Here is a 25,878-nt window from a genome sequence, read left to right on the forward strand (position 1 = left end):
CTAGCCCAACCTCTCACCATCCTCCTTCCCCCCAGGCTCCCGGAGCTGACCATACTCATCTCAGTGGATGCCCCTTTGCCGGGGACCCTGCTCCTGGATGAAGTGGTGGCAGCCGGCAGTACAGAGCAGCAACTGGCCCAGCTCCGGCACACCCAGCAGTTCCTGTCCTGCCATGACCCCATCAACATCCAGTTCACCTCGGTAGGGTAGAAACCTCCAGGCCCCAAGCCTAGCTGACACATGCCCCCTGCCCCTGTGACATTTCTCCAGGGATGGGGAGACAGCACAGGAGGTCAGGAGAGCAAGCACTCACCCCTGAGGCCAGCCTCCAGCTGTCTTCTCTGCCCTGGAAAACATCTGCAACTGGTGTCCTTGTCATGCGCCCCCTCCTCAGCCCCCTTGTTCCCTGGGCAGTGGCACAGTCACTGAGCCAAGGGTCAGAACTGGTAGAGCCTGTCCCTCATTAGTCAACAGGGAGTCTGAAGCCCAAAGAGGGAATCTGCCCAAGCCCATGCAGCTCATGGGTGGCAGAGTTCTCTAAGCCAAATTATGAGTGACATGAGGACAGAGACCTTGTCTTTGCATTTCTGGATCCTAACACCTGGCACCATTTTGTAAATATACTAAATGAACACAAAGATCTGGGGCCACAGTTCTGGCCTCCTGACTCCCAGTCCAGTGCTCCTCCAGGCAGTGGTCCCAGGTAGGAAGGAGATGAGAAGGAGGCCCAGCCATTACCTGCTTGTCTTGACAGGGCACCACAGGCAGCCCCAAAGGGGCCACCCTCTCCCACTACAACATTGTCAACAACTCCAACATGATAGGCGAGCGCCTGAGACTGCATCAGAAGGTGAGATGGTGCTGGGCCCCTGGGCAGGGGTGGAGGTAGGGTTTGATGGGCTGCCCCTACTGGCTAGAGGAACTGGCTTCTGGGGCTTCTGGCTCCATGACAGAAACAGCCTCTGGTCCCCATCTCCAGAAGCCAGAAGAGTCACGATTGGTGCTGCCCTGCCCCCTGTACCACTGCCTGGGTTCCGTGGGGGGCACAATGGTGTCTGTGATGTATGGTTCCACCCTCATCCTGTCCTCCCCGGTCTTCAATGGCAAGAATGCGCTGGAGGCCATCAGCAGAGAGAGGTGGGCATTGGGGGACAGGCTACCCAAGAGCTGTGAGACCCTGAGCTCTGATCCCTTTCCAAGATGTCTCCTCCCCCCAGCCAGGAGACCTGGGGATGGGGATAGTGGGAACCCCCAGGAGAGGACCTCAAGATCTTCTCCTGCCTGTTACCCACAGCTTTAGCCATGACTCTTGCTGCAGCTTCTGGCAGGGTGGGTGAGAAGGAGTTCCCTCCGCTTCCAAGCCTAATTTTGAGATACCCCCCCCTTACACAGAGGCTCCTTCCTGTATGGCACCCCCACAATGTTCGTGGACATTCTGAACCAGCCAGACTTCTCCAGTTACGACATCTCGACCATGCGTGGAGGTGGGGTGGGGCCAAGGACAGATAGGTGTGGGGGAGGGGGCTGCTTTCTCCCAGGAATGGCCAGGGTGAGCTAGATATGCACCCAGTCTTTTATTTAGGGGGCAAGAAGGACACTGTAGAGACATGGGTGGAGGGAGGCAAGTCCCCAGTGTCCCTGGACACCAGCCCGAGGCCAGCTGCAGGTGTAAGAAAAGCCCAGAGTTAGGGGAGAGAAGGGAACATTCTTCCCATTGATGAGCCATAGGTGAAGGGCTCCACTGGGCCTGGAGAAGGGGGGAATGTCAGCCCTTTCTCTGATTCAGGTGTGATCGCTGGGTCCCCTGTACCCCCAGAGCTGATCCGAGCCATTGTCAACAAGATGAATATGAAGGAGCTGGTGGTAAGTGGTGGCCGGGGCCAGGGCTGTGAGTGGGGGCACACTGACGGGCATGGGGATGAGCCCAGGTCTGATCTCCAAGGGAGACCCTCTTGGCCAACCCTCCTTCCAGAAAGCAAATGTAAGAGAAGACAGTCTGACCTAATCAGCACCTGGTGACTCAGGGAGATAGGTGGCAGGGGAGTAAGTATTATACATCCATAAATTTATATTTATAGAAATCTGGGATAAACGCAGTATGGGGGACGTGCAGCAAAGCACAGGTGTCCTGCTAGAACGTCCTGGTGCGGAGCTGGCAGAACCGGGGATTGGGCTTAAGACCCTTTCTGGAAGCAATGGCAGGGCAAGGGTCTGATGTTTGTTTCCAAATGGCAGGGAAAGAGGAGCAGAGGATGGATGGTTCTGAAAGGGTGGCCATCCTGTTGGACTGGTCTGGTTCTGATGGACTTGGGAGTCTCAGCAACAGCTTCTCTGAGAACTGTGGTGGGGGAGCCAGGCACGCTGGCTGGGATTGGGCTCTGTGTCCTCCCGTGAACACCATCAGGTGGCGCTGGGTGGGTAGTGGAGTGCTCGAGGCCCCCTGCCAGGACGTATCTAGGGGTGGGCAACTCTGTGCATCAGCAGAGGCTGTGGGGAGAAGGTGGGGGTGGAGGCAGGAAGGTCAGTAGTCTCTCCGGCAGAAGGCAAAGGCCAGTCACCAGGACCGGCTGGGTCAGGACCTGCAGTGAGGCAAGGATCAGTGTTAGGACTCCAATGACCCAGATGATGGTTGCAGGCAATGATAGGAATCCTGGGCAGAATCTTTTCCTTCCTTGGCAGGGGACCCAGTTCTCCCTCCAACTCCCTGCAGAAATGGAGGGTCTGCCTGCCCCTCCAGGTAGAGGTGGTAACCCAGGAGATACCAGCTCATTTGCTGGAATATCCAGAGAGGGGAATGGGAGACCTACCCATCCGGACCCCACCTGTTTAATGGCGGCCAGCTTTCTTGGACCTCTTGGTGGGGAACTTGCAGCTGCGGAAGGCTTCTGTGTCACGGATGTGCTGGCCCCTGAACTTGGCAGGCGAGGTGCAGATGGCATCTGGGCGGGAGGATTTGGCTTCCAGCCACCTGGAGAGACAGAGAGTTGCTGGTGTTGGGGACAAGATGTGGGACTGCTGGGGTAAGGGACAGTAAACTATGGAGCCAAGATTGACTTGGCCCCAGGATAGTCTGGAGCTGTCATCTTCATTTTACAAATGGGAAAACTGAGGCTCCCAGGATCCTATGCCTGTGAAACAGCAGATCTAGAATGTATGTCCAGGATGTTTTGGTGCAGGGCCAGTGTGTCTCCACTCTATCACATGAGGGGGACTCAGGGGGTGACATGGGGTGTTCTCACCGTCGAAGGCCCCGGAGCTGGCAGGTGCACTTCCAGGAGTTGTTGGTGAGGGTGAGGGTCTCCAGGTTGTCAAAGGGGAAGTTGGAGGGCAACTGGTTCAGCCGGTTGTTCTCCAAATGGACATGTTTCAGCATGGTCACACCCAGGAAGGCATTGTCGGAGAACTGGGGAGCAAAGTAGCATGAGTGAGCACCCCAGCCCCAGTGTCTAGCCTCTCCCAGCTCAGTCGCCCCAGAGGGCAGAGTCCTTCCCTGGACATGAGCAATGGCACCTTGAGAAATTTCAGTTTTCAAAGCTATGTGACCAAGTTGTTTCACCTGATCTAATCCACACAACATCTTTTGAGATAGGTGGTGTTATTTCCAATATGAAGATGGGAAAATAGAAAAAGTTCAGTGCTTTGCCCAGGGTCACACTAGTGAGTAAAACAGTAGCCGCAGGACCACACCCAGCTCCTCTTCCCCTGGCACCACCCTCCCTGCACAAACACTGGGATTGGGGAGGCAGCCAGAGTTTGGCCCCAGCAGCCCAAGCTGGCACACGGTGAGCTTGGTCAGTGTTCAGCGGGGTGGGCAGTGGGCCCAGGCTCCCCACAGCCCCAGGGTCCTGGGACTTCCCCCAGCTCTGTCCTCACTGTTCCTTCACTGCCTGCCTATTTGTGGAGCCACCTCGGTGGAGACGCTGGCCAGGTTGGATGGCACCAGAGGAAATGTTCTATTGATGCCCACATCTTGGCCCAGCGCCACAGTTCCTGTCTGTCCTCTCCTGCCCCAAAGCAGCCCCTGATACGCTGCTCTGCTGCCCACTGAAAGACCACTCTGGTGCTTGTGGGTACCAGGGGACTCCGACTTCAGCTAGGGAGGGGCTGGGGCTGAAGAAGGGCAGGCTCCATTCATTAAGACAAAGGTTGGCTGCTGCCCAGGTAGGATTCTGCCCTCATCTCCATACCAGCACCCTCTCCTGTGGCCCAGGTTGGGGTCTGAAGTTCCCTACTATCCCTTCTAACCATAATGTCTTCTACCTTGTCTGGGTCCCCACCCAAACCTCCTGGCTGAAGCCTCTGTACCAGGGTGATTTTCCAGGCCCAGAGAAGGAACACATTCAGGCCCAAGGTAGCCCCACCTGGCCAGACACTGGCTTCCAGGAGGACTGAGTGAGGATGCAGACTGGTGCCTGGGGTGTGCAAAGGGCAGTCAGCAGCCTGGGAGTCAGTGAGGCACAGCCAGTCTGCCCTGTGGGGAGACACCTGGGGTCTTAGGCCAAGGGACAACAGTGATGCTCTTGCCTGTGCCTTTTCACAGAACCACTGGGCACCATGCCTGCAGCCTAGGGGAGCCCTTGGTCCCCATGCCTTGACTTACCTACAAAGTTGAAGTGGACCTGGGAATGCAATGCCTTAGTATGTGTGTGGGGGCCGAGTGAGGCCATCTTCCAGGGCCTCTGTGGGGTGCGGAGGAGGTTCCTCAGGTATTTGCTCCCTGTCACTTCCCAGCCCCCCACTCCACCTTAGCACACATGCACAGCCCCCACCAGAAACAGGGTCTCTTTGTGGGCCTGATTTGCCCAGCTCCTGGAAGGCTCCTCAATAAACAAACCTTCCTTTATGGGATGGTAGTTTTACTGGAGACGGAAAAAACAGCAGAGGAGGGGCAGAAGGCCCAACATGAAGAGGTGGCTGCTGTCACAGTGGGGGATTTGGGAGCACTGGAAATGTCTCCTAAGGGGCCATTTGTGGGGCCAGGACAGCCCCTGCTTCTTTTATAAGTCGTAATCCTATGAGAGCAGTGGCTGAGACAGGCGGCCAGGCAGGGATAGGTGTAGGGATGTGACAAGATGAACAGAGGTGACAGAGCTCCCCACCTTGGAGACAGCCAGAGGGACAAGGAATTGGGGGGGAGGGGATGGTGCCCAGCTGTGGTCCTGCCTCCCAGAGCCTCCAGGAAGGGGAGAAGGCGCCAGGGCAGAGCTCTGCAGCCAGGATCTCACCTTTTCCAGGTTGGTGTTGTCCAGCCAGAGGGTCTCCAGGTATCTTCCGAAGGACTGGAAGGCATTGTCCGGGATGCTTTTCAGAGGGTTGTGAGACAACTTCAGTTCCTCCACCACCCGCAGCTTGCTCAGAGCAGCGGAGGGGTAGCTGGACAGCTGGTTCCTGTCCAGGTGGAACTTGGCGAGGTTCTCCACGTCGTCCAGAGCACCGGGCTGCAGGGAACTGAGCGTGTTTTCGGACAAGTAGAGCCAGCGCAGGTCCTTGGCGCCCTGGAAGGCGCCTGCGCGCAGCTCACGGATCTTGTTATTGTTGAGCTGCAAGATGAAGAGGTTAACCAGCGGGGAGAGCAGCCCCCGGGGCAGCTCGGTCACCTTGTTGTGGTCTAGGTAGAGGTAGGTGAGCTCGGTCAGGTCGTCGAAGGCGCCAGCGCGCAGTACGCGGATGTCGTTGTGGGACAGGTACAGGTAGATGAGCTGCTTGAGGCCGCGGAAGGCTCCGGCGGCCACCTCGCGGATCTGGCAGTGCTGCAGGTGCAGCGACACGAGGTTGGGCATGGCCCGGAACGAGTTGGCCGCCAGCACCGGGAAGTTGTTGCGCTGTAGGTTGAGCAGCTTGGTCTTCTCTGACACCTTGGGGATCTTCTGCAGCCCCACCTTGTCGCAGATGACGTGCTGCAGGTCGCTGTGGCAATGGCAGTTCTGGGGGCAGGCGGCCAGCGCCGGCAGCAGACCGGCCAGGAGGCCGAGGCTGAGCAAGAGCATCGGGCGGGCCATGGCCGGGACGCCTGGGGCCGCGGCTGGGGCAGCGGCGGCGACGGCGGCGGGGCGCGGGCGGCGGCAAGTCCTCGGCGCTCGGGTCTCCCGCCCTATTTATGCAGTGGCCCTGACCGCAGCTGGCGACCCGAGCCAGCTCCTACGTGGAGCATCGAGGCCACCAGGCTTAACTCCCTCGCACCCAGAGATGCGCCCCCGCCCTCGACGGGCAGGGGGGCCCTCCCCTAGCTGGTGACCATGCACGGGGGCCCGGGACCGTGGCTGCTCGCCGACGCTGCTTCTCTCCCTGCCGCCTTTTCCCGGGCTTTTCTTGGGGTGAAGGGTGACGGGTGTGTCTAGAGCCCCGAGTTTACACCGGCTCTAAGAGAGGGAGACATGCCCTGAATTTACTTGTTTGCCCAAGTTTGAGCCTCCACGCCTCCCCCCAGACACACTCGGCTGGGTGCCCTGGACCCGCGGAGGGAGGAAGCGGAGCCGGACAGCCGGACGCTTGTCTCGCCGCGGTCGGCCAGCCCGCGGCGCTTTAATGGGGCTCTTGTGCGGCGCCGGCCGAGCGTGAGAGCCGCTCTGGCGTCGGGCTCCCCTTCCGGCGAGACGCGCCAGCGCCAACCCTAGGGAGATGCGGGCTCCTGCACCCTCGGGCTCGGCTTTGGTCCTTCTCTCAACCCTGGGCTTGCGTTTCTGTCCCTGCACCCCCATCCCTTTTTTCCACGGCTGAAGGCGAAGCAGAACAGTGGGAACTGTGGGGGAAGTGACTCCAGGACTGGCAAACACACCTGAACACTGTCGGCCACTGAACAAACACAGTCTTACCCTCCCCCCTCCTTAATTTCCCCAAAATATCCTCATCCCCTAATTCCTCACCCCCGTGGTCAGGGCCTGCCCCTGAGGGGTCTTAGGGTGGTGGCCGAGTGGCACCGAATTGTCCTCGGCATGGGCCACACTAGGGCAGTGGCCCCAGGACTGTGAGGACTGTGAGGGGGGCTGGTCCTGGCTACAAGGGACCAGCCCTAGATGGCTCCAGCTGCCAGATCCTACTTTCTGTGGGCAGCCCCACCCCAGCCCGCTAAACCTCTGTGTGCCCACTTGCTGGCCAATGTGCCCAGATTCCTGTGGAAAGGAGAGGGTGAGCAGGCAGGGTCACGGCTCTGGCCCCAGGGTGAGCTCCCGGCTGCCTGGCACAGGGTATTATTCATGTTCAGGGGTGGGGAGAGAAACCAGACCAAATCTCAGCTGTGCCAGAGCCACACCAGCTGACACAGGACAAATTGTGTGTGGTGGCGGACAAAGATCCTCTCCCCTCACCCAGTATTCAGGTGGGGGGGCCTGTTCTCCAGGGCCTGCCCACCAAGTCCTTCTGCCCCTTGACTCTAGAATGGGGGTCATACTTGGTCTAGAACCTTCCCTGATGGGTTGTTTTTTGTTTTTTGTTTTTTCTCAAAGATGACCGGTAAGGGGATCTTAACCCTTGACTTGGTGTTGTCAGCACCACGCTCAGCCAGTGAGTGAACCAGCCATCCCTGTATAGGATCTGAACCCGTAGCCTTGGTGTTATCAGCACCACACTCTCCCGAGTGAGCCACGGGCCGGCCCTTCCCTGATGGTTTTTAGGCCCCTCCAAGTCTGGCTTCTGGTTTGTCTGTTGCTCAGGATGTTTCCAACCACTGAAAGTGGGGGGTGGGAGGGCCACTGGCTTTTTAAATCTCTGTTTTGGCTGTATATTTGTTTTGATGGAAATAAATTCACTGGAAACTCTCCAGAGCTTGGGGGACTTGGGAGGGGGGACCCATCCCAAGGCCAGGCACTTGTCCCAGGTTTCGGGTGGGGTTGGGGGGTTGTGTCTGTGCCACTCCCAGTTAGGCCAAGGCAGGCTGGCTTTCTCATCAAGTTTATTGGGCCTTAGGCTTGGAAGGGAAGGGCAGAGAATACTGTGGCCTAAAATCAGGAAGGTGGAGCTAAGGCAGCCTGGGATGAGGGAGGGAAGGCTGGGGTGTTAGTAATGTGGGGAGCCACAGGAACGGACTTGCAGCTGCTCTAGGAAACAGGAGACTGAGAGAGCCCTGGCTAGAAGAGAATGGCTTCCCTGCTGTCGATTTTATTTCAGATCTGGGGCCCCTGCAGAGATCTATCTGCTCAACCTCCCCGCGCCTCTGCCTCCTGACCCCTGACCCCTATCAATGGTGTCCCTGTTGCCACCACTGAGCTGCCCTCCACTTTTCCCTTTCTCTTAAGAATTCCTTCCCATTCCCCCAGAGTAGCTCCCCCCATCCCTCTGCAGTTGCTGAGCTCCCTCCGAACACCCTTTCTGAACCTTCTAGGTTGCTTATGGAACCACAGAGAACAGCCCTGTGACCTTCATGAGCTTCCCTGAGGACACTCTGGAGCAGAAGGCAGAAAGTGTGGGCAGAATCATGCCTCACACAGAGGTGAGCCCCTGACCAAGACCCCAGCTCCCACCACTCAACTGGGGCGCACCCCCCCCCCGGGAAACTTATTGCCTTCATTTAGAGATTGAGGCAGCTCATTCAAGATGCCGAGAGACCCCCAGCAGCAGGGGCCTGGGCCTTCGTGGGGCTTTCTCTGTGGGCTGGAGCATGAAAGGGGAAGATCTGGAACTGCGGCCATGAGCAGCCGCCAGCTGAACTTCTCCGCAGCCTCCCTTCCTGTCTGAGGTGTGTTTTTGCCAAGCCCACTGTCTGTTTTGGGGCAGCCAGGGCAGCCTCAAAGAGCAGCCAGAACACAGAGATTTTTCCTACACAGCTCTTTCTCCCCCTAGGCCCCCTGCCTCTTGCTGCGCAGAGTTCCTCTTTTTGCTTGGAGTAAACACTTAATTTCCCATGGAGCCTGTCCCTTTGGGGGTCCCTTGCATCTCAAAGACTACTCCCGAGAACAACTCAATCTCAGATTCCCGGCCATGACTCCTTTCCTGCCCCAACAGTGGTGTTTTGTGCCAATGGCACCTGGTTTCTCCTGTCCCCTTAGCTCATGCCCTGTGGGGTCACTGCCAGTGTGCTGAAGCAGCTGCTTCCCCTAGGGCTTACTGCTGTCCTGGTGTGGTATTCCCCTTTCCTCCCCCCTGGAGTGGTCCTGCACAGAGTGAGCGTGCAGGGATGTGAGCCCCCTCCCATGTGTCTGATGACAGCTTCCCTGCCACTCTCACTGGGATGCCGGCCTGGAAGGTAGACAGGGGCAGGCATAATCCTCCCCATTTCACAGATTCAGACACCAGGGCACACAGAGGTTCAGCTTTCCTTGGCATCTTGGTTGTGGCTCATTTCTCTACTAGGCTTTCAGACTCTGCTTCTCCTGTTCACATGGCACTGCCATGCCACCCTCTTTGGCTCTATTGCTGCTTAAGGGCAAGAAAGAAGAGACTCCCTTCTCTTCTGTAGTTGATAATTCTTCAGCTGGCCTGGCCCTTCACAGGCCTCCTTCTCTGCAGCACCCCCAACCTGGGCCTCAACTATTCTTTTATGGCCAGCTCTGGTCTCTGACTAGTAATAGGTCTACTGTCGCCTTCGTGTCCCTTCCCTGGACTGGGCTGGGCAAAGCCAGGGGGCCTGATGATTGGGTGGAGGGAGGGCAAAGCTGACCCCATCCCCCCGGGCCACACATCCTGAAGCAAGAGGGTAGGAGGCCCCTGCCCAAAGCTGTCCTATCCCAGGCCCAGATTGTGAACACGGAGACGGGGACACTGTTGGAGCTGAACACTCCCGGAGAGCTGTACATCCGAGGGTACTGCGTCATGCTAGGCTACTGGGACGAGCCTCAGAAGACAGAGGAGGCAGTCAGTCCTGACAAGTGGTATCGCACAGGGTGAGAAGACAGGCTCCGGTTGCTGAGAGGCTGGGGGTCCTGAGGGTGAGCAGGGAACATTAGACTAGTGCAGGGAGGTCATGGGCACCAAAATGCCCCTCACATCCTGGAGACTTAATTTCTAAAATGTGTACAATGGGGATAATCATCAGTAGCATGGAGGCAAGCTACTAATTCAGTGCACCACACCAGCATCTGCAAGATCTGAGCCCAGATCCAGTCACTCATTCATTAGCCCAGCAAATTCTTAACACACGCCTCCTATGCGCCAGCATTGTTCTAGACGCTGGTGAGCAACGGAGAGTAAGATCAGGATTCTGCTTTTACTTCCCATGCCTCTGGTGGAGGAAGACAGATAATTTCAGACATCGATAAATACCACCAAGAAAATAAAACAGGGTTATAGGAGAGAAAGTGGTGTGGTGGGGAGATTAGCTTCCCTTAAATTGGGTGGTCAAGGCTGGCCAGTTAGTTCTCAGGTGGTTAGAGTGCATGTTATAACACCGAGGTCAAGAGTTCAGATCCCCATACTGGCCAGCCACCAAAAGATAAAAATAAAATAAAATAAAATAAATTGGTGGTTAAAGAAGACTTTGGGAATTATTTAAGCTAAGACCTGAATGATGAAAAAGAAGCCAGCCATGAAAAGCATATGTTTAGAGAGAGAGAGAGAGAGAATATGTCATAGGTATTGGTTTATTTGTTTGTCTTCCCCACTAGACTATAAGTTCTAAGGAGCGTGTCATGTTCCTGCTGTGTCTCCCAAGCCTAGAGCAGTGGAAGACACACATAGGTGCTCGATAAATGCTTGATGAGTGAGTGAACGAGCCAGCCGGGTGAAGCAGAGGTGAGAGGCCATTCCTGGGCTTTCCTTACAGAGACATTGCCACAATGGACAAGCAGGGCTTCTGTAAGATCGTGGGCCGCTCCAAGGATATGATCATCCGGGGTGGTGAGAACATCTACCCTGCAGAGCTCGAGGACTTCTTTCACAAACACCCGCAGGTGCAGGAAGTACAGGTGAGGTACCCAGCCCAGGTGAGCCCAGAAGCAGAAAACATGCATGAAGACAGTGATGTCTAATATTTGTCTCTGACCCTGGAAGGTGGTGGGAGTGAAGGATGACCGGATGGGGGAGGAAATTTGTGCCTGCATTCGGCTGAAGGATGGGGAGAAGACCACAGCAGAGGAGATCAAAGCTTTCTGCAAAGGGAAGGTGGGAGTCTCAGCCCACCCCAAGCTGATGTTGCTCGGTTCTCCACCCCTCTCCCTGCAACTCAGCTACGGCCGGTGGTTGCTCTTCCCTTGATGAACCTGGCCACCCGCTCTGCCCAGCAAAGCCCTCTGTCCCCTACCCCCAACCCTGTGACCTTGCCCAGCCTCATGTTTTACCCGCCTCTGGTCTGCAGATCTCCCACTTCAAGATTCCCCGCTACATCGTGTTTGTCACAGACTACCCTCTCACCGTCTCAGGAAAGGTGTGTAAGGTGGAGGAAGCTGAGGAGGGCAGGGCAGCCTAGGGTTTGAGGGCCCAGGTACAGAAGCCAGGGGTCCCCCTTCTATGCTCCCCCAGCAATGAAGCCTGAGAAACCCAAACCCCTCAGTCCCAGGCAAACCAAGACGGTTGGTCAACCTAGTTGGCAGAGGCCCCAAGCCTGACTCTTACTCCTTTGTCTTTCCTCTAGGTCCAGAAATTCAAACTTCGAGAGCAGATGGAAAAACATCTAAATCTGTGAATGAAAGGGGCCCAGGCCCCACTCCTGCTCCTCCGCCATACCCCCCTTGTCTGTCTTTGTGATTTGGCATAAAGCGCTTCTCTGTTTTCTTTGGCTGGTCTCTTGCTGGTGTGCTTTCTTGGCAGCTATTAAAGGATGGAGAAGGGAAGAGACTAAAGGGAAATGAGCACTTTCAGACCTCCTAGTCCTTGTCAATGATGGTGCTAAGCTCTTTGATGTCTAAATTTAACTCGCACCCCATCTCTCTCTCTCTCTCTTTTTTTTTAAAAGATGACTGGTAAGGGGATCTTAACCCTTGACCTGGTGTTGTCAGCACCACGCTCTCCCAAGGGAGCTAACCGGCCATCCCTATACGGGATCTGAACCCGTGGCCTTGGTGTTGTCAGCACCACACTCTGCTGAGTGAGCCACGGGCCGGCCCTTCGTACCCCATCTCTTTGCGATACCAACCCAATTTGGTTTTTTAGGCTATACTCACTTATAATTCTTTTTTACATTGTTGCCAGATTAGCCCAGCAAGAAGTATTTTTTTTTTTTTTTGTAACAGCTCTATTAAGATATAATTCACATATCATCCAGTTCACCCATTTATTTTGTTTTTTTTTTTAGGTGGCTGGCCAGTATGGGGATCCAAACCCTTGACCTTAGTGTTATCAACACTGCACTCTAACCAACTGAACTAATTGGCCAGCCTTTTTAAAATAATGTACAATTCAATGGCTTTTGGTATATTCACAGATGTGCAACCATCACCAATTTTAAACACTCTCATCACCTCAAAAAAGAAACCCCTTCCCCTTTATCAGCTCCTATTCCTTTATTCCCTCATCCTCCCCAACCAACCCAATTTTTATTTTTTATTTTTTTGATGGATGAACCTGGAGCTTCCCTGATGGGCAGGGCCAGATAAAAGCAGGCTGTAGCTTGACCTAAGAAATAAAAAACAGCTGGGTTCTTAAAGGAACACAGGTTCCCAGTTCTTGGAGACAGAAACTTTCCTCCTGCCTGCAACCCTTACCTGCCAGTATGCCTGCCAGGAGGAGCAGCCCCTCTTTTCTTTTTTTATTTTTTTATTGAATCATAATTGGTTATACATATTTTGGGGATTAAATGTTGACATATGTTGATCAAATCAATATTACTAGTATGTATGTTGTTACAAATTGTACTTATTCTATTTTTTTTTTTTAAAGATGACCGGTAAGAGGATCTTACCCCTTGACTTGGTGTTGTCAGCACCGCACTCTCCCAAGTGAGCCATGGGCCAGCCCCTAAATTGTACTTATTCTTTATGCCCCTTGTCCAATCTCTCCCCATCCCCCTCTCCCTACCCTCTCCCACCGCTGATAACCTTAGATTTCTTCTCTCCCTCTGAAAGAGTAATGGTTACTCTGTTGATTTGTTGCCCCTTTTTTCTTTTTAAGAAATGAACATATGGGGCTGAGCCCAGTGGCGCACTCGGGAGAGTGCGGCACTGGGAGTGCAGCGACGCTCCCGCCGCAGGTTCGGATCCTATATAGGACTGGCCGGTGCATTCACTGGCTGAGTGCCGGTCATGAAAAAGACAAAAAAAAAAAAAGAAATGAACATATGTTCAGGATACTCTAAGTGCCAGGCATTATACTTAGGTGCTTTCACATTCATTTTCTCTTGAAATCTTCCCAACAACCCTAATCAAGTAGGCACTGGCTGTACTTCACAAATGATGAAACAGAAACTTGGAGAGGTTCAGGGTCTTGCCCAAGGTCACATATCTAGGATTAGAACACAGCCATCCATGAAGCATATTCACTGTGCACTGGTTACCAACTTGTCCGAGACCGTTAAGGCAGAACACCCACACAAAAAAAGTTACGTGAAGTGGGTTTATTGTTTAACAGCTAGGCAGCAAGGAGGAAACCTAGGATTCATTGCAAGCAGCTTCCCCAAGTCTCAGAAAAGCTGCCCGGGCAGATGGAGTCTCGTCTGCACATGCCCCACTTGCACTGTAGCTGAGGGACACCGGAAACCAGACTGCTCTTGAGTTTTATACCCTGGGGCCACGTGACCTGTAGGGATAAAGCATTGTAGGACATCCTGTTTCTAGGAGGGGCTGGAACAGAGCTCAGCTGCACTCTCAGCACATTCTGCAGTTATTCTTGAGAACTACAAGCTAGAAAGAGAACCGGCTAGGCCCAAAGCCACAAGGAGAACTGTCCTTCACTCTCTGACTCCAAAGCTCATGATTTTTCCACTCCATGGGATAGTTCAGGTGCCTGCTTTTCCAGCTGTTTACCTGAATGCTGTCACTCCCACATACACAGTCTCTGACTCTCCCCACAGCAAGTACAGCCCCAGGTGCCCAGGTTGGCCTGACCCGGGAGATGACAGCCATGCCGATTCTTTCTGGGATTTTCTGTTCCTTCTAGATCCAGCCCAAGTGCCCTCTCTCCTGCCCCACTGGCTCCCATGGCTCTCAGACCACCTTCACAGCACTGAGCAAACTGGCCTATTGTCCAGCGGGCATTGAACTGTGTTGCCTGTCATAGCTTGTTGGTTTTCTAATCTGTCAGACTGACCTGGTCTTGTGCAGCTGGATGTCTCCAGCGCCCAGCTCGGGGGAGCCAGGCACATAAACGTGAAGGAAATGATTGCATGGACTAAGAGCCCCTGGACGGGTCAAGGACCTCGTCCTGCAGGCCGCCCCACGTCTTTGGGAAAGGACGGACGGGCAGCTGCGGTGAGCGCTTCGATGCCCAGCAGGTGGCGCCGCAGACCCGGGGCGCGGGCCCTCTAGGCGCGAGGTCGGCGCGGCGCGCGGTCACAGCTCCTCTTCCTTCCGCCGGGGCGACCCGCCCGGCCCGGCCCGGCTCGGCTTGGCTCACACTCGGCGCCCTGGGCTCGACTCCGGCTCGGATCCTTACCTAGCACCGCGTCGGGCGCCATGGCTGTCCCTGGGGCCCGGGCCCGCGGCTGGGCGGCAGCGGCCAAGACGGCCCAGAGGCGCCGCCGTGTGGAGGACGCGGGAGCATCCCCGAGTCCTGAGATGGCGAGCCGGCGCGCGGCCCTTTACGTGCACGTGAGTGTGGGGGAGGAGAGGAAGCCCGCGGGGGGCAGCCGTGGCTTCGGGGGTCCAAAATCCAAGGGGCTGCTTGCTGTCTTTCCCCGCCCCTAGATGAGGACCAGGTGCCCTGGTAGGGGAAGGTCTTGGTCCGGAGACCTGAAATCTCGTACTCACCAGCTCGGTGACCTTGACCAAGTGATTTCCCGTCTGAGCCTCAGTTTTCTTGTACTGAAGAAGGCATAATAATCCCAGTGCGACCTGCCTTGTGGGGTTGCGTGGCTCAGATGTCGTAGCCATGGTGGACGGACTTCGGAATGGGGACGGGGATATGTGCGGCTGAATCCTGGAAGTGGTGAAGGTCCCTCACGCCGCGCAATACACCCCCGCCCCCAGTGGCCGTACTGCGAGAAGCGCTGCAGTTACTGCAACTTCAACAAGTACATCCCCCGCGGCGTGCAGGAGGCTGCTATGCGGAACTGTCTGGTGACCGAGGCTCAGACGCTGCTGCAGCTCAGCGGGGTGCGGCGGTGGGTACTGGGGGCTGTAGGCAGGGTGTTGGGAATTATTTGGGGGAGTGGACAGGACAGGTGCAGGCATCCCAGAGGGCTCTCCCAGGTCTCATTCTCTCCATTGTCTTCTCTCAGGGTGGAGTCCGTGTTCTTTGGTGGGGGCACCCCCAGTCTGGCCAGTCCCCACACAGTGTCTGCTGTCCTGGAGGCGGTGGCCCGGACAGCCCACCTGCCTGCAGACTCCGAAGTCACACTGGAGGCTAATCCCACTTCAGCCTCAGGCTCCAGGCTCGCAGCATTCGGGGCAGCGGGGGTGAACAGGTTGTCCATTGGCCTCCAGGTAACCCATCACACCCACCCCATCCCAGTGCACCCAGACCTTCGGTGCCCTCTCTTCTCTGGTCACATTCATTCATTGGGCAAACATTTATTGAGCTCTTAGTGCCAAGGCCCAATACACAGTAGGCCCTGTAGTGACACTTTTGTAACGACTTAATTTTCTGCTGCTGTACTAGACCGTAAGCTCCATGAGGCAGGGATCAGACATGCCTTTTTGTCTTTTTTTTTTTTTTTTTTTTAAAGATGACCAGTAAGGGGATCTTAACCCTTAACTTGGTGTTGTCAGCACCACGCTCAGCCAGTGAGCGAACCGGCCATCCCTATATGGGATCCGAACCCGGGGCCTTGGTGTTATCAGCACCGCACTCTCCCGAGTGAGCCACGGGCCGGCCCCAGACATGCCTTTTTGTATTCCAAGTACCCACCATAGTGCCTGGTACACAGTAGATGCTCAAAAAAGATTTGTTACATGACTGGAGACACAGGGAGTGGCAGACACATAGATCATTGCAGCACGGTAAATGCTGCCTATAAAGGGGGTCTCTGTGAAAGGCTTTCTGAGTATGTCCTGAAGGGCAACTCAGTCCAATGAAATCACGAAAGCCTTCCTGGAGGAGATGATGTTTTAATGATGAGGAGGAGTTCACCAGGTGACAGGGTGTGGGAGGAAAAGACACAGGATATGGAAGAGCTTTGCATGTTTTGCGGGAGCTTTGAGTTATTCCTTGTGACTAGAGAGGTAGGAGACAAGGCTGCAAGGAAGGACCCATATGTCTGTTCAGCACCGACTAAAGAGTTTGGGTTTTCTTCTAGTATTGATAGGGGAGCCACTGAAGGTTTTTAAGTAGGGAGAAACCTGTTCCTCTCAGGTTGACCTCTGTTATTTTTCTTTTTCTTTTTTTTCTTTTTTTTTTTTTTTTTTGGAGGCTGGCCAGTACAGGGCTCCAACCCTGAACTGATATTTCCATATCCAGTATTGCCCTGCCTTCCAATACATGTATCACTTATCATACACGTGTATCACTTATCATAGGGTTTAGGGTCATGGGCTTTGTCCTGATGGGATATACTGAAAGGGACACATTATTTCTGAGTTATTCTTGTCCAGGATGCATATCTTGAATCTGTGAGGAAACATCAGGAAAACCTAAATTAAAAGACTTTATTATTATTATTGTGATAAGAACAATAGCATGAAATCTACCCTCTTAAATTTTTACATGTACAGTACAGTATTATTAACTATAAGCACAATGTGGTACAGCTGATCTCTAGAACTTATTCATTAAAAGACATTTTTAAAACTGGCATGTACTCTTCAAAAATGTCAGTGTCATGAAAGACAAAGAAAGGCTGAGAACCTAGAGTAGATTGAAGGAGACGAGAGACTATGGCAGCTGAATGCAGTGTGGCCCCTGATTGGGGTTTAAGGTGGAAATTACCACAGTAGTCGTTGTTGGTACAAGTGGCCACATTTGAATATAACTATGTATTAGATAATGATATTGTATCAGTTGTATCAGTGTTACATTTCCTGAGCCTTATAATTAGGTTGTGTTGTAAGAGAATGTCCTGTTCATAGGACATACACACTTAAGTATGTAGGGATTAAGGGCTTATCTGTTAACTGCTGTTCAGTACTGTAACCACTAGCCACATGCTAGTGAGCACTTCAAATGTGGTTAACTAACTTAAATTTAAATAGCCACATGTGGCTAGTACCTACCACATTGGATAGTGCAGGTAAAGAACATTTCCATCATCATGGAAAGTTATTTTGGACGGTGCTGGTCTGTAACTTACTCTCAAATGATTCAATAAAATAACAATAACATACATGTATATTTAGAGAGACAATGTGGCCAAATATTGTTGGTGGATCTATATGAGGGTGTTTATTGTGCTTTTCTTTCAACTTTTCTATAGGTTTGAGTTGTTCCAAAATAGAAGGTAAAGTAAAAAAAGACTGTTGGCTTTGAAGGCAGTCCTAAATTCCAGGTCTGACTTTGCAGTTGTATGACTGTGGGTGACTTACTTAACATCTGTGAACCTCTGTTTTTCTCATCTGTAAAATGGAGCTAACGTTGGAGGGTTACAAGGATTAAATTAAACACCGTGTAAAAATGCGTGGCACATAGTGACCCTTCCGTCAATAGTAGCTCTTGGTACTTGCTGGACTGTCACACTCCCACCTTCCCGCTCCCTGCCGTATGCTGTGTTTTCCCAGTATCTGTGTCTCCAATAAGGTGGAACATTTCTGTCTCCCTCTGAGCTGTATGCTTACGCTCAACCCTATCTCTGCAGTCCCTAGATGACAGTGAGCTCCAGCTGCTGGGACGGACACACTCGGCTGATGATGCTCTGCGGACCCTGGCAGAGGCCCGGCACCTTTTCCCTGGGCGCGTGTCTGTGGACCTGATGCTGGGACTGCCGGCACAGCGGGTGGGGCCATGGATCAGGCAGCTGCAGGAACTGCTGCACCACTGTGATGACCACCTCTCCCTCTACCAGCTGTCCCTGGAACGGGGTACCGCACTCTTCGCCCAGGTGCAGCAGGGTGCTCTTCCTGCCCCTGATCCGGAGCTTGCTGCTGAGATGTACCAAAAGGGTCGGGCAGTCCTTCGGGAGGCTGGCTTCCGCCAGTATGAGGTTTCCAACTTTGCCCGGAATGTAAGTCCTGGGGCAGATGGCTGGAGGTGGGGAATGTGCAGACTGAGGTGTGACCAGGGAATCATGGCCCACTGCTGAGAAGGGTCCCTGCTGGGTGCTCTCAGGCCTGAGATGGTGGGACGTTCGAACCAGGTGCCCCTTACCAGGTGAGCAGAAACAGGGCTCACCCTCTTCACTCTCTACTGACTATTCCCTCCCTCCCCACAGGGGGCACTGAGTACCCACAATTGGACTTATTGGCAGTGCGGTCAGTACCTTGGTGTTGGGCCTGGTGAGTCCCCTGTGAACTACAGAAGGAATGAATGAGTCAGGAGAGGAAAGTCAGAGCTGCGTGAACTTGGGCCACTTATTTAACCTCACCAAGGCTTTGTTTTTTCATATGTAAAGTGCAGCAGAAATAAAACCTGCAGTGGAAGTCTGTCCTCTGCGGGGGATATGTTCCAAGACCCCTAGTGGGTGCCTGAAACCTCGGGTAGTACCAAACCCTAAATATACTGTTTTTTCCTACACATACATACCTATAACAAAGTTTAATTTAGAAATTAGGCACAGTAAGAGGTTAACAATAACATAATAAAATTGAACAATTATAATACTGTACTATAATAAAAGTTATATGTATGTGGTCTCTCTCTCTCAGAATATCTTATTGTACTGTACTCTCCTATCTTTGGACCGTAGTTGACCACAGGTAACTGAAACCCCAGAAAGCAAAACCACAGATAAAGGGGGACTATTGTACCTTGTAGAAGTTGAGTATGTATTTTAAGATGCTTGATATAGTGCCTGGCACTGTGGTTCTCAGTCTTTAGCATGTATTAGAATCCTCTAGAAGGCTTGTTAAAACTCAGACTACTGGGCCCTACCTACAGAATTTCTGATTGGACAGGGCTGGAGTAGGGCCCAAGAATTTGTATTTCTAGCATGTTAGATGGTGTTGGTCCAAGGACCACACTTTGAGAACTACTAATTTAAATCTGGTAAGCACACAGTGTTAGCTGCTTAATTAATATGGGTGGTTGTTGATGTTGTCAGGGGCCCATGGGCGATTTATGCTCCAGGGGACAGGGAGCCACACCCGGGAAGCTCGGATCCAGACACTGGAGCCTGACAACTGGATGAAGGAGGTCATGCTTTCTGGTCACGGCACCCGGAAGCGCGTCCCTCTGGGCAAGCTGGAGCTGTGAGCATCCAAGGGCTTCCCCCGCACCTCCAGAACCACCTCCATGTGTACATCTTCATTTCCCACCTTCCCATCCCCCCACCCTGCCCCATACTGCATGGTCCCCATTAGCCCCCCATAAACACATTCTAGCCTGGGGTTTGAAGAATGGGAGAGGCACGGGTCTCCTCTCCAAGACCCCTCAATGATTTTTCTTTCAGGCTAGAGGAAGTTTTGGCCATGGGGCTACGTACCGATGTGGGGATCACTCACCAGGTAAGGGGTCAGAGGGTTCTGTACACCATTCCCTCCCCCTAAGTCTTGCAGAATCAATCTCCCCACCGCCACCACCACCTATAAACACACACACATATATCCCCCTCTCATTCCTCTGAGGTTGACAGCTGGAGGTTGGGCCTCGGTCGGTCGACTGAGGCCTGGTGGGCAGAAGCAGTGGGCAGTGTGGTCCAATGGTAAGAGCCCTAGACTAGGGCTGCAGAGACCTAGGTTCTAGTCCCCATTCTGCTGCAACCTTGGACACAAATCCTCTCACCACTGTGAACTTCAGTTTTCTCAGCTACATGAGGGACTAGACTAGATAAAGTGTTTACAAACATTTTTAAGCAGCACGGGAACCTCAGATAGGAAGCCTGGTAGATAACGATCAATCAAACTCAGAGCTGCCCTGGATGAAGTCAGGGCCACAAGCTCTGGCTGGGGCTGGCCATACCCTGACTGTCAGGGGGAGAAAGGAGAGGAGTAGAGGGAGACCTGGCTTGGCTGGGAGCTGGGTTTCAGCCTGAATGTGCAGGAGGAGTGAAGGTGCCCACTCCACTGCTGGCCCTTTGACCTGGTCGTGCTGTGTATGAACATCAGCTGCTGAGATCCCCATGCTGTACTGGACGCTCCCTCACCCCTCACGGCACCCCGGCTGGCTCCCCACCTCTGACCCTCTGGTTTCCCCAGCATTGGCAGCAGTTTGAGCCCCAGCTGACCTTGAACGATGTGTTTGGAGCAAGCGAGGAGGTGAAGTTGCTGCTAGAGCAGGGCCTATTGCTGCTGGATGACAGGTGTGTTGGGGCTGGTGGGCAGATGGGGTTTAGGGATCTAGTAGAGCCTTGATTACAGATCCACAGACCTGGAAGAACTGAGAAAGACTGGCAAGGAGGGGTCTGTGGGTGCCCGGGACTTGGCACTGGTGGGGGTGGGATTGAAATTGGTAAGATGAATCTTAACTGGAGCTACCTGGAGGAAACTAAGAGCTTTAACAAAATAGAAGAATTCTTCAACTGGAGGAATTGCAGACATTTTGACTGCCTTGGGGATGGGGAGGTAATTTAGGTCACGGATTGGAAAGGAATGTATAGTGTTCTTTACGTCACATCACGTATACGGCTAGTTATTCCTAGGGCTGACCCTGCTGCTGTAAGATTAACGATGGCTTTTGGGGAACCAATGGGAAACAGACTCTACTTTCCTGCACTGTATTACAGAGCCCCACAGAGGGCAGGATTCACAGAGTCTGCTGCTGTCCTCTAAGATCAGAGGCTCGAATAAGATTGTCTTTTTCTTAGGTTACATCTCACTCCAGTAAATTCTGTAAAACAAAGAGCTTGCATTTCTCAAATATTTGCTAGATAATAACCTGTGCCTGATATCACTAAAAGCCCGGAGGCAGAGGTTTCATGACACAAATTCTCATTAGATGGAAGAGTTTTCTGATTCGAGTATTTATGTTAGAGCATTCTTGTACAAGAGCTTGCAGTTATTTATTTGAACAGTTATTATAAAATAAATATTTTGAAATAGAGATTTTAAGAAAAGAGAAATTGGTAAGATGAAGCCATCAGGGCTGGCTGGTTAGCTCAGTTGGTTAGAGCGTGGCCTTGTAACACTAAGGTCAAGGGTTCTGTTCTGGGTTACCCAACCAGCCACAGGGAGGAAAAAAAAAAAGTCATCACATCCAGGTCTTTTGGTTTTACAGGGGTCTCCGGTGTTCCTGGGAGGGTCTGGCTGTGCTGGACTCTCTGTTGCTGACCCTCCTGCCTCGACTTCAAGAGGCCTGGCAGCAGGGAACTCCCTCCCTTGTGCCAGGAGGATGATCAGATGTTCCTGTATCCCAGGGCAATGCCAGGTGGGCTTTGAGGGCTGGGCCAGTACTGCAGACATCTCTGCTGGTAGGTGCTGTCTCTGCTCCAGGTGGTCATTGCCCAGCCCTGGCATCGCCAGGAGAATGGCGACAGTGAGGTGAATGGGAGGACATTTCTGGTCTGGGAACTGGCCTCCCATCCAGCATCTCAGGATTCAGACCAGCGTGTGCTCTGTGGCTGGGATTGCTCATCATGCACATGAGCTACTGTTTGCCTTTTTTGGTACCAATTTATGAACGGTGTTTGGAAGGGAATCACCTCCCCAAGAGAAGCCTTCCTCACTCTGCAGTGAGGTCCTGAGACAGCTGTATGAGTCAGGAAAACCAAATCCCCTCTAGGTTTTAAGCAGGAAGGGATTTAATATAGGAATGAGATATTTACAAAGCCATTGAAAGGGGTAACAGTGAAAGTTGGAGAAAGCCACCACCGACTCTCAGGAAATCAGAAAGTTGCAGGAGGCACAGGAAACTCCTGCTGCCAGCAGCACAAAAGCAGATGATTTACAGGAAAATGCCCAGAAGATACTGCAAAACCTTGCTTGCTGTTTTGCCAAAGTCCACAAGTCTGCGCACCACTGCTAGAGGAGTGATGGTTTCTGCTCGTGCCTCTCATTAGTGCACCCTAACGCAGATCCCAGCTGCCAGGAGATTCTGAGGAATATAGTTCTCAGGCTTCCAGCCTCTGCAATACAGGAGAGAACACAGAAGGACTGATGTACACTGGTAGAGCTACGTTTGTACCCAGCAAGCGGCCTGCTGGACTCTGAGAACAGTGAGAAAGACAGAGCAAGCTTCGCCCCTTCTCTTCTGGCAATCAGGATATGTTTGGGGTGGCAGGAGCCACACAGACTTTCCTGAGTTCCTTCTACCTGTGAGTGAGGTGGGTGGAGCTAACCAGGGAATGGAGAGGGGAGAAGAATTCAGGAAAGACCCAGAGCATTTGTAATTCCCCTTTGTCCTTTTATCTGCAGAAATGGTCACATGGTCCCACTTAAATAGCCTAATAAACCCATTTGGAGCTTTCCTTGACTGTGGCCCTCTCCTTTGTCCAGCTCCTTCTTTGAGTATAGTATCCTGATTTGGGGACTAGAAGCTTAATCTAGGGCTGAGATTCCTTCCCCCACTCTCCACATTTATTTTGAAAGATTTTAAACCTATGGGAAAGTTGGAAGAGTAGTTGAATGTAAACCATACTCCTACATCCTTCATCTGCAGTGTATCCATAAAGTCTGGAAATAGGCAAATATCCATAATGCCATCAAGGCCATCTTCAGCCTATTGAAAAAAAATAGCCGTGTTTCCAAACTTTGTGGTCACCCTATAAATTCATTAATTGTTAATTTTTGGCTACACTTCATCTTTAGATAGATAGGTAGGTAATGTGTGTGTGTTTGCTGAGTCATTTGAAAGTTGCAGACATCAAACATTTCGGCTTGTTATCTCCTAGAAGAAAGAACATACTTTTATATAGGCACAATACTGTTATCAACCTAAGGTAATTAACATTAATGCAGTAATATGCCAGCCATTTTCAGATTTCCCCAAATGTCTCCAAAACATCTTAAAACCCTTTGGCTTTTTGGAAGGGACACAGATTCCAGTGAAGTTTTATGCTTTACTTTTGGTTACCATGTCTCTCTAGTCTTTTTAAAAACAGACCTCTTCTTTTTTGTTTGTTTTGGAATAATGACACTGAATTTTTCAGAGTCAAGGCCGCTTATCTTGTAGAATATTCCACATTCTGTGTGTATCTGATTGTTTCCTAATGATTGGATTCAGGTTAAATATTTTTGGCAATACCACGTAGATGTATACCTCAGGGTACATACATAATGCCAGTCAGCTCATTATCAGTAGTGCTAATTTTTTTTTTTTTTTTTTTTTTTTTTTTTTTTTTTTTTTAAAGATGACCGGTAAGGGGATCTTAACCCTTGACTTGGTGTTGTCAGCACCACGCTCAGCCAGTGAGCGAACCGGCCATCCGTATATGGGATCCGAACCCGGGGCCTTGGTGTTATCAGCACCACACTCTCCCGAGTGAGCCACGGGCCGGCCCAGTAGTGCTAATTTTGATCACTTGGTTAAGGGTATGGATGCTCAATCTCTCCATAGTACAGGTAGGTTTTTTCCTTGAAATTAAGTAGGTTGTCACCTGTGGCATGATACCTTGACACCAAGTAAAATGTCCTGTTTCCCATCAATCATTTGCCCAATGTTTTCCACAGCCGCCAGTGATCTTTGCCCAAATCAATTTTTCAACTGAGGTTTGCAAAATGTCAATTTCTTTCTTTCTTTTTTTTTTTTTTTTTTGACCAGTAAGGGGATCGCAACCCTTGGCACGGTGTGGTCAGCACCATGCTCAGCCAGTGAGCGCACCGGCCATCCCTATATAGGATACGAACCCACGGCCACGGCGCTACCAGCGCAGCAGTCTCCCGAGTGAGCCACAGGGCCAGCCCCAAAATGTCAATTTCTGGCTATCTTTCTTTCTGTATTCATTAACTGGCATTTATCCATTAAAAAAAAGGCTTTGCCTCTTCTTGAAGAGCTGATACTCTTAATCTAGAAATTGTATGAAAAGAGATTGTGTGTGTGATGTTTGAGAGAGAGAGGAAGCATCTCCCTAGGAAGAGGCTTCGTAACTTTCATACCTTGTTATGTCAAGGGGTACCATGATGCCACAAGTAATTTAATACTGCTGTAAATCATGTCATGCTAAGCTCACCCTACTGCTTGGTAACTAACAACGGGGTTCCCCCCACCTTTCAGGGGTGAGCACGTGCATGTCCTATGTGCCCAGTGGGTGTGAATATCAGTCCTTCCTTGACCCTGTGGTAACGTGATAAGAGTTACTACCTCTCCTTTATTCATGAAATATTTAGCAAGCACTAATGGTGTACCAGGCACTGCGCCGGGCGTGCAGAGAGCAATAAGACCTGTCCCAGCCCTTGAACTCACCGCCATGTCAATGGATGGGTAAAAAGATAAATTCCAGAGTCATCAGTCAAGGTGTGTGTGTGTATGCAGGCTGTGGAAGCCTGGAGTGCGTTTGATTCAGAGGGGCTGGGAGCAGGAAAGCGGGGATATATTTTTCTCCCCCCCCCCCCCCCTTTGCCCTTGGTGCCCTGAAAAGCCTGGCCCTGGGGCAGCTTGCAGGATGACTTATGCTGCCCAGGGGAGCCTCTTCCTGAGCCTTCCCCTGATCTTGATATTCAAGAAGTGAGCACAGGGCCGAAGCAGGTATGCCATCATATAATCTGGGCCCACTCAGGTTTCTCCCAGGTGCCAGGGCTCGTGCCACCTGAGATGTCCAGGCCCTCCCTGCAGGGCACCTCACGAGGCCTGTGCAGAGGAGCTGGATGGCCAAGAGGGTGTAACAGAGATCACATTTCAGGACTCAGCCTGGTTCCACCCTCACCAGATGAATCAGAATCTCTAAGAGGTGGAGCCCAGGAATCTAGTTTTTAAATGCTTCCTAAATGGCTCTCATGATCAGTCCTGGTTGGGAAACCCTGATTGCTGTCATCTGCCTTCCATCCCGAGAGGTTGGAAAGAGGGGGATACGGCTACTTCCAGACACTTCCAGTGGGAATGGGGTCCTTCCCTCCACATCCCAGCCCTTCCATGGCTCATCCATCTGAGGGGTTCTCCTCCTCCATCCTGGAACTTTGTCCTCTTTTCACTTGCCCTGCATGGACGTAAGTAAAAGGGCTGAACGACACACTTTGGTAATGAGATGGGGACGTGTGGTACATGAGAGTATGTCGTTAGAGGTTAAAGGCCCAAACCTTCTGCATGCAACAAGAGCACAGATAATTTTAATGCCCTGTAATTGAGCCACCTTTCCCCTCTCCCAAGTCGTGTGAAGCAGGCAGGGCAGCTACTTTAATTTCCATCTTACAGATGGGGACATTCAAAGAGATTCTCTAACTTGACTCAAGTCCTCTAAGGAGTAAGTAGCAGAGCTGGCATAACACTTCTGGACATCCAGAACTTTCTTTTAGATTCCGAACTTTCTGTTCCATCACTGTCTTGTACTTACTGTGGGTCCAGGCCAATTGGCCTGCCTCTTAAATTAGGCTAAATCCTGGCCTCTTTCTGGCCTCTGCCTCAGGCTTGAAGCTGCCTTCTCTGCCTGGTGCTGGGCAACTTGGACTCAGTGTCCATGTTTTCTCTCCCTGAGAGGCTCGAGCGACGAGAACCCATGTCACCCAGGCCCCACCTCTGTGAGACCATCCATTTCCCCGGATAGAACTGCATTCTCCTCCCACCCCATTCTGCAAAGAAAAGAACTTTAAATAATAGGATGAAATAACTTGTGTGGTAGATTATAGTATTATTCAAAATGTTTGCTCCTCCTCTTTGTAGTGTCCCTCCCTGAGGGCCTATGGAAGGATTTTAGATCCTTGCCTTATTGAACCTAGGGAGGACCACGAGTCTTGCCCAGCACAGGTA

At 52.2% G+C, this 25,878-nt stretch overlaps 3 protein-coding genes across 6 annotated transcripts in view; 2 read left to right on the forward strand and 1 right to left on the reverse strand.

The window, feature by feature from the left end:
* The window catches only part of ACSF2 (acyl-CoA synthetase family member 2), a 38,673-nt gene extending 27,102 nt beyond the window's left edge, over positions 1-11,571 (forward strand). For all 3 annotated transcript variants that reach the window (XM_063110147.1, XM_063110148.1, XM_063110149.1), the window contains 11 exons: positions 36-201; positions 755-850; positions 980-1,137; positions 1,393-1,484; positions 1,787-1,863; positions 8,318-8,425; positions 9,664-9,815; positions 10,694-10,835; positions 10,921-11,031; positions 11,225-11,293; positions 11,501-11,571. In XM_063110147.1, coding sequence (XP_062966217.1) covers positions 36-201; positions 755-850; positions 980-1,137; positions 1,393-1,484; positions 1,787-1,863; positions 8,318-8,425; positions 9,664-9,815; positions 10,694-10,835; positions 10,921-11,031; positions 11,225-11,293; positions 11,501-11,551 — 1,222 coding nt within the window. In that variant the 3' untranslated portion in view covers positions 11,552-11,571. The remainder of the gene's footprint in view (positions 1-35; positions 202-754; positions 851-979; positions 1,138-1,392; positions 1,485-1,786; positions 1,864-8,317; positions 8,426-9,663; positions 9,816-10,693; positions 10,836-10,920; positions 11,032-11,224; positions 11,294-11,500) is intronic.
* Positions 2,546-5,999, reverse strand: CHAD (chondroadherin). Its single transcript, XM_063108932.1, has 4 exons — positions 5,226-5,999; positions 3,240-3,403; positions 2,823-2,968; positions 2,546-2,579 (listed from the first exon to the last, which is right to left on the reverse strand). The coding sequence occupies exons 1-3, from the start codon at positions 5,997-5,999 to the stop codon at positions 2,827-2,829; spliced, it is 1,080 nt and encodes a 359-aa protein (XP_062965002.1). The 3' UTR covers positions 2,546-2,579; positions 2,823-2,826.
* A 2,770-nt stretch (positions 11,572-14,341) lies between the features above and the next one.
* On the forward strand, positions 14,342-22,447 carry RSAD1 (radical S-adenosyl methionine domain containing 1). 2 transcript variants are annotated; one of them, XM_063110150.1, is made up of 9 exons: positions 14,342-14,609; positions 14,988-15,121; positions 15,239-15,443; positions 17,747-18,112; positions 18,320-18,383; positions 19,148-19,295; positions 19,496-19,550; positions 20,241-20,344; positions 21,259-22,447. In XM_063110150.1, exons 1-9 carry the CDS (start codon positions 14,475-14,477, stop codon positions 21,374-21,376), a joined length of 1,329 nt encoding a protein of 442 aa, XP_062966220.1. In that variant the 5' UTR covers positions 14,342-14,474; the 3' UTR covers positions 21,377-22,447. The 2 variants fall into 2 exon arrangements, with proteins under 2 accessions (XP_062966220.1, XP_062966221.1); XM_063110151.1 differs by having other exon boundaries at positions 17,954-18,112.
* Positions 22,448-25,878: the final 3,431 nt, after the last annotated feature.

The sequence above is a fragment of the Cynocephalus volans genome, chromosome 10, assembly GCF_027409185.1.
Source record: "Cynocephalus volans isolate mCynVol1 chromosome 10, mCynVol1.pri, whole genome shotgun sequence".
NCBI lineage: Eukaryota > Metazoa > Chordata > Mammalia > Dermoptera > Cynocephalidae > Cynocephalus > Cynocephalus volans.

What these genes read in the sequence shown, in the direction of transcription:
- CHAD (XM_063108932.1), bottom strand. Translation starts at nt 5,999, where the DNA reads ATGGCCCGCCCGATGCTCTTGCTCAGCCTCGGCCTCCTGGCCGGTCTG. An exon ending in ACAACACCAACCTGGAAAAG is followed by an intron (nt 3,404 to 5,225) that starts GTGAGATCCTGG and finishes TTTGCTCCCCAG; the next exon opens with TTCTCCGACAATGCCTTCCT. An exon ending in CAGCTCCGGGGCCTTCGACG is followed by an intron (nt 2,969 to 3,239) that starts GTGAGAACACCC and finishes CTGTCTCTCCAG; the next exon opens with GTGGCTGGAAGCCAAATCCT.
- RSAD1 (XM_063110150.1), top strand. Translation starts at nt 14,475, where the DNA reads ATGGCTGTCCCTGGGGCCCGGGCCCGCGGCTGGGCGGCAGCGGCCAAG. An exon ending in GCGCGGCCCTTTACGTGCAC is followed by an intron (nt 14,610 to 14,987) that starts GTGAGTGTGGGG and finishes CCCCGCCCCCAG; the next exon opens with TGGCCGTACTGCGAGAAGCG. An exon ending in GGTTGTCCATTGGCCTCCAG is followed by an intron (nt 15,444 to 17,746) that starts GTAACCCATCAC and finishes CTATCTCTGCAG; the next exon opens with TCCCTAGATGACAGTGAGCT.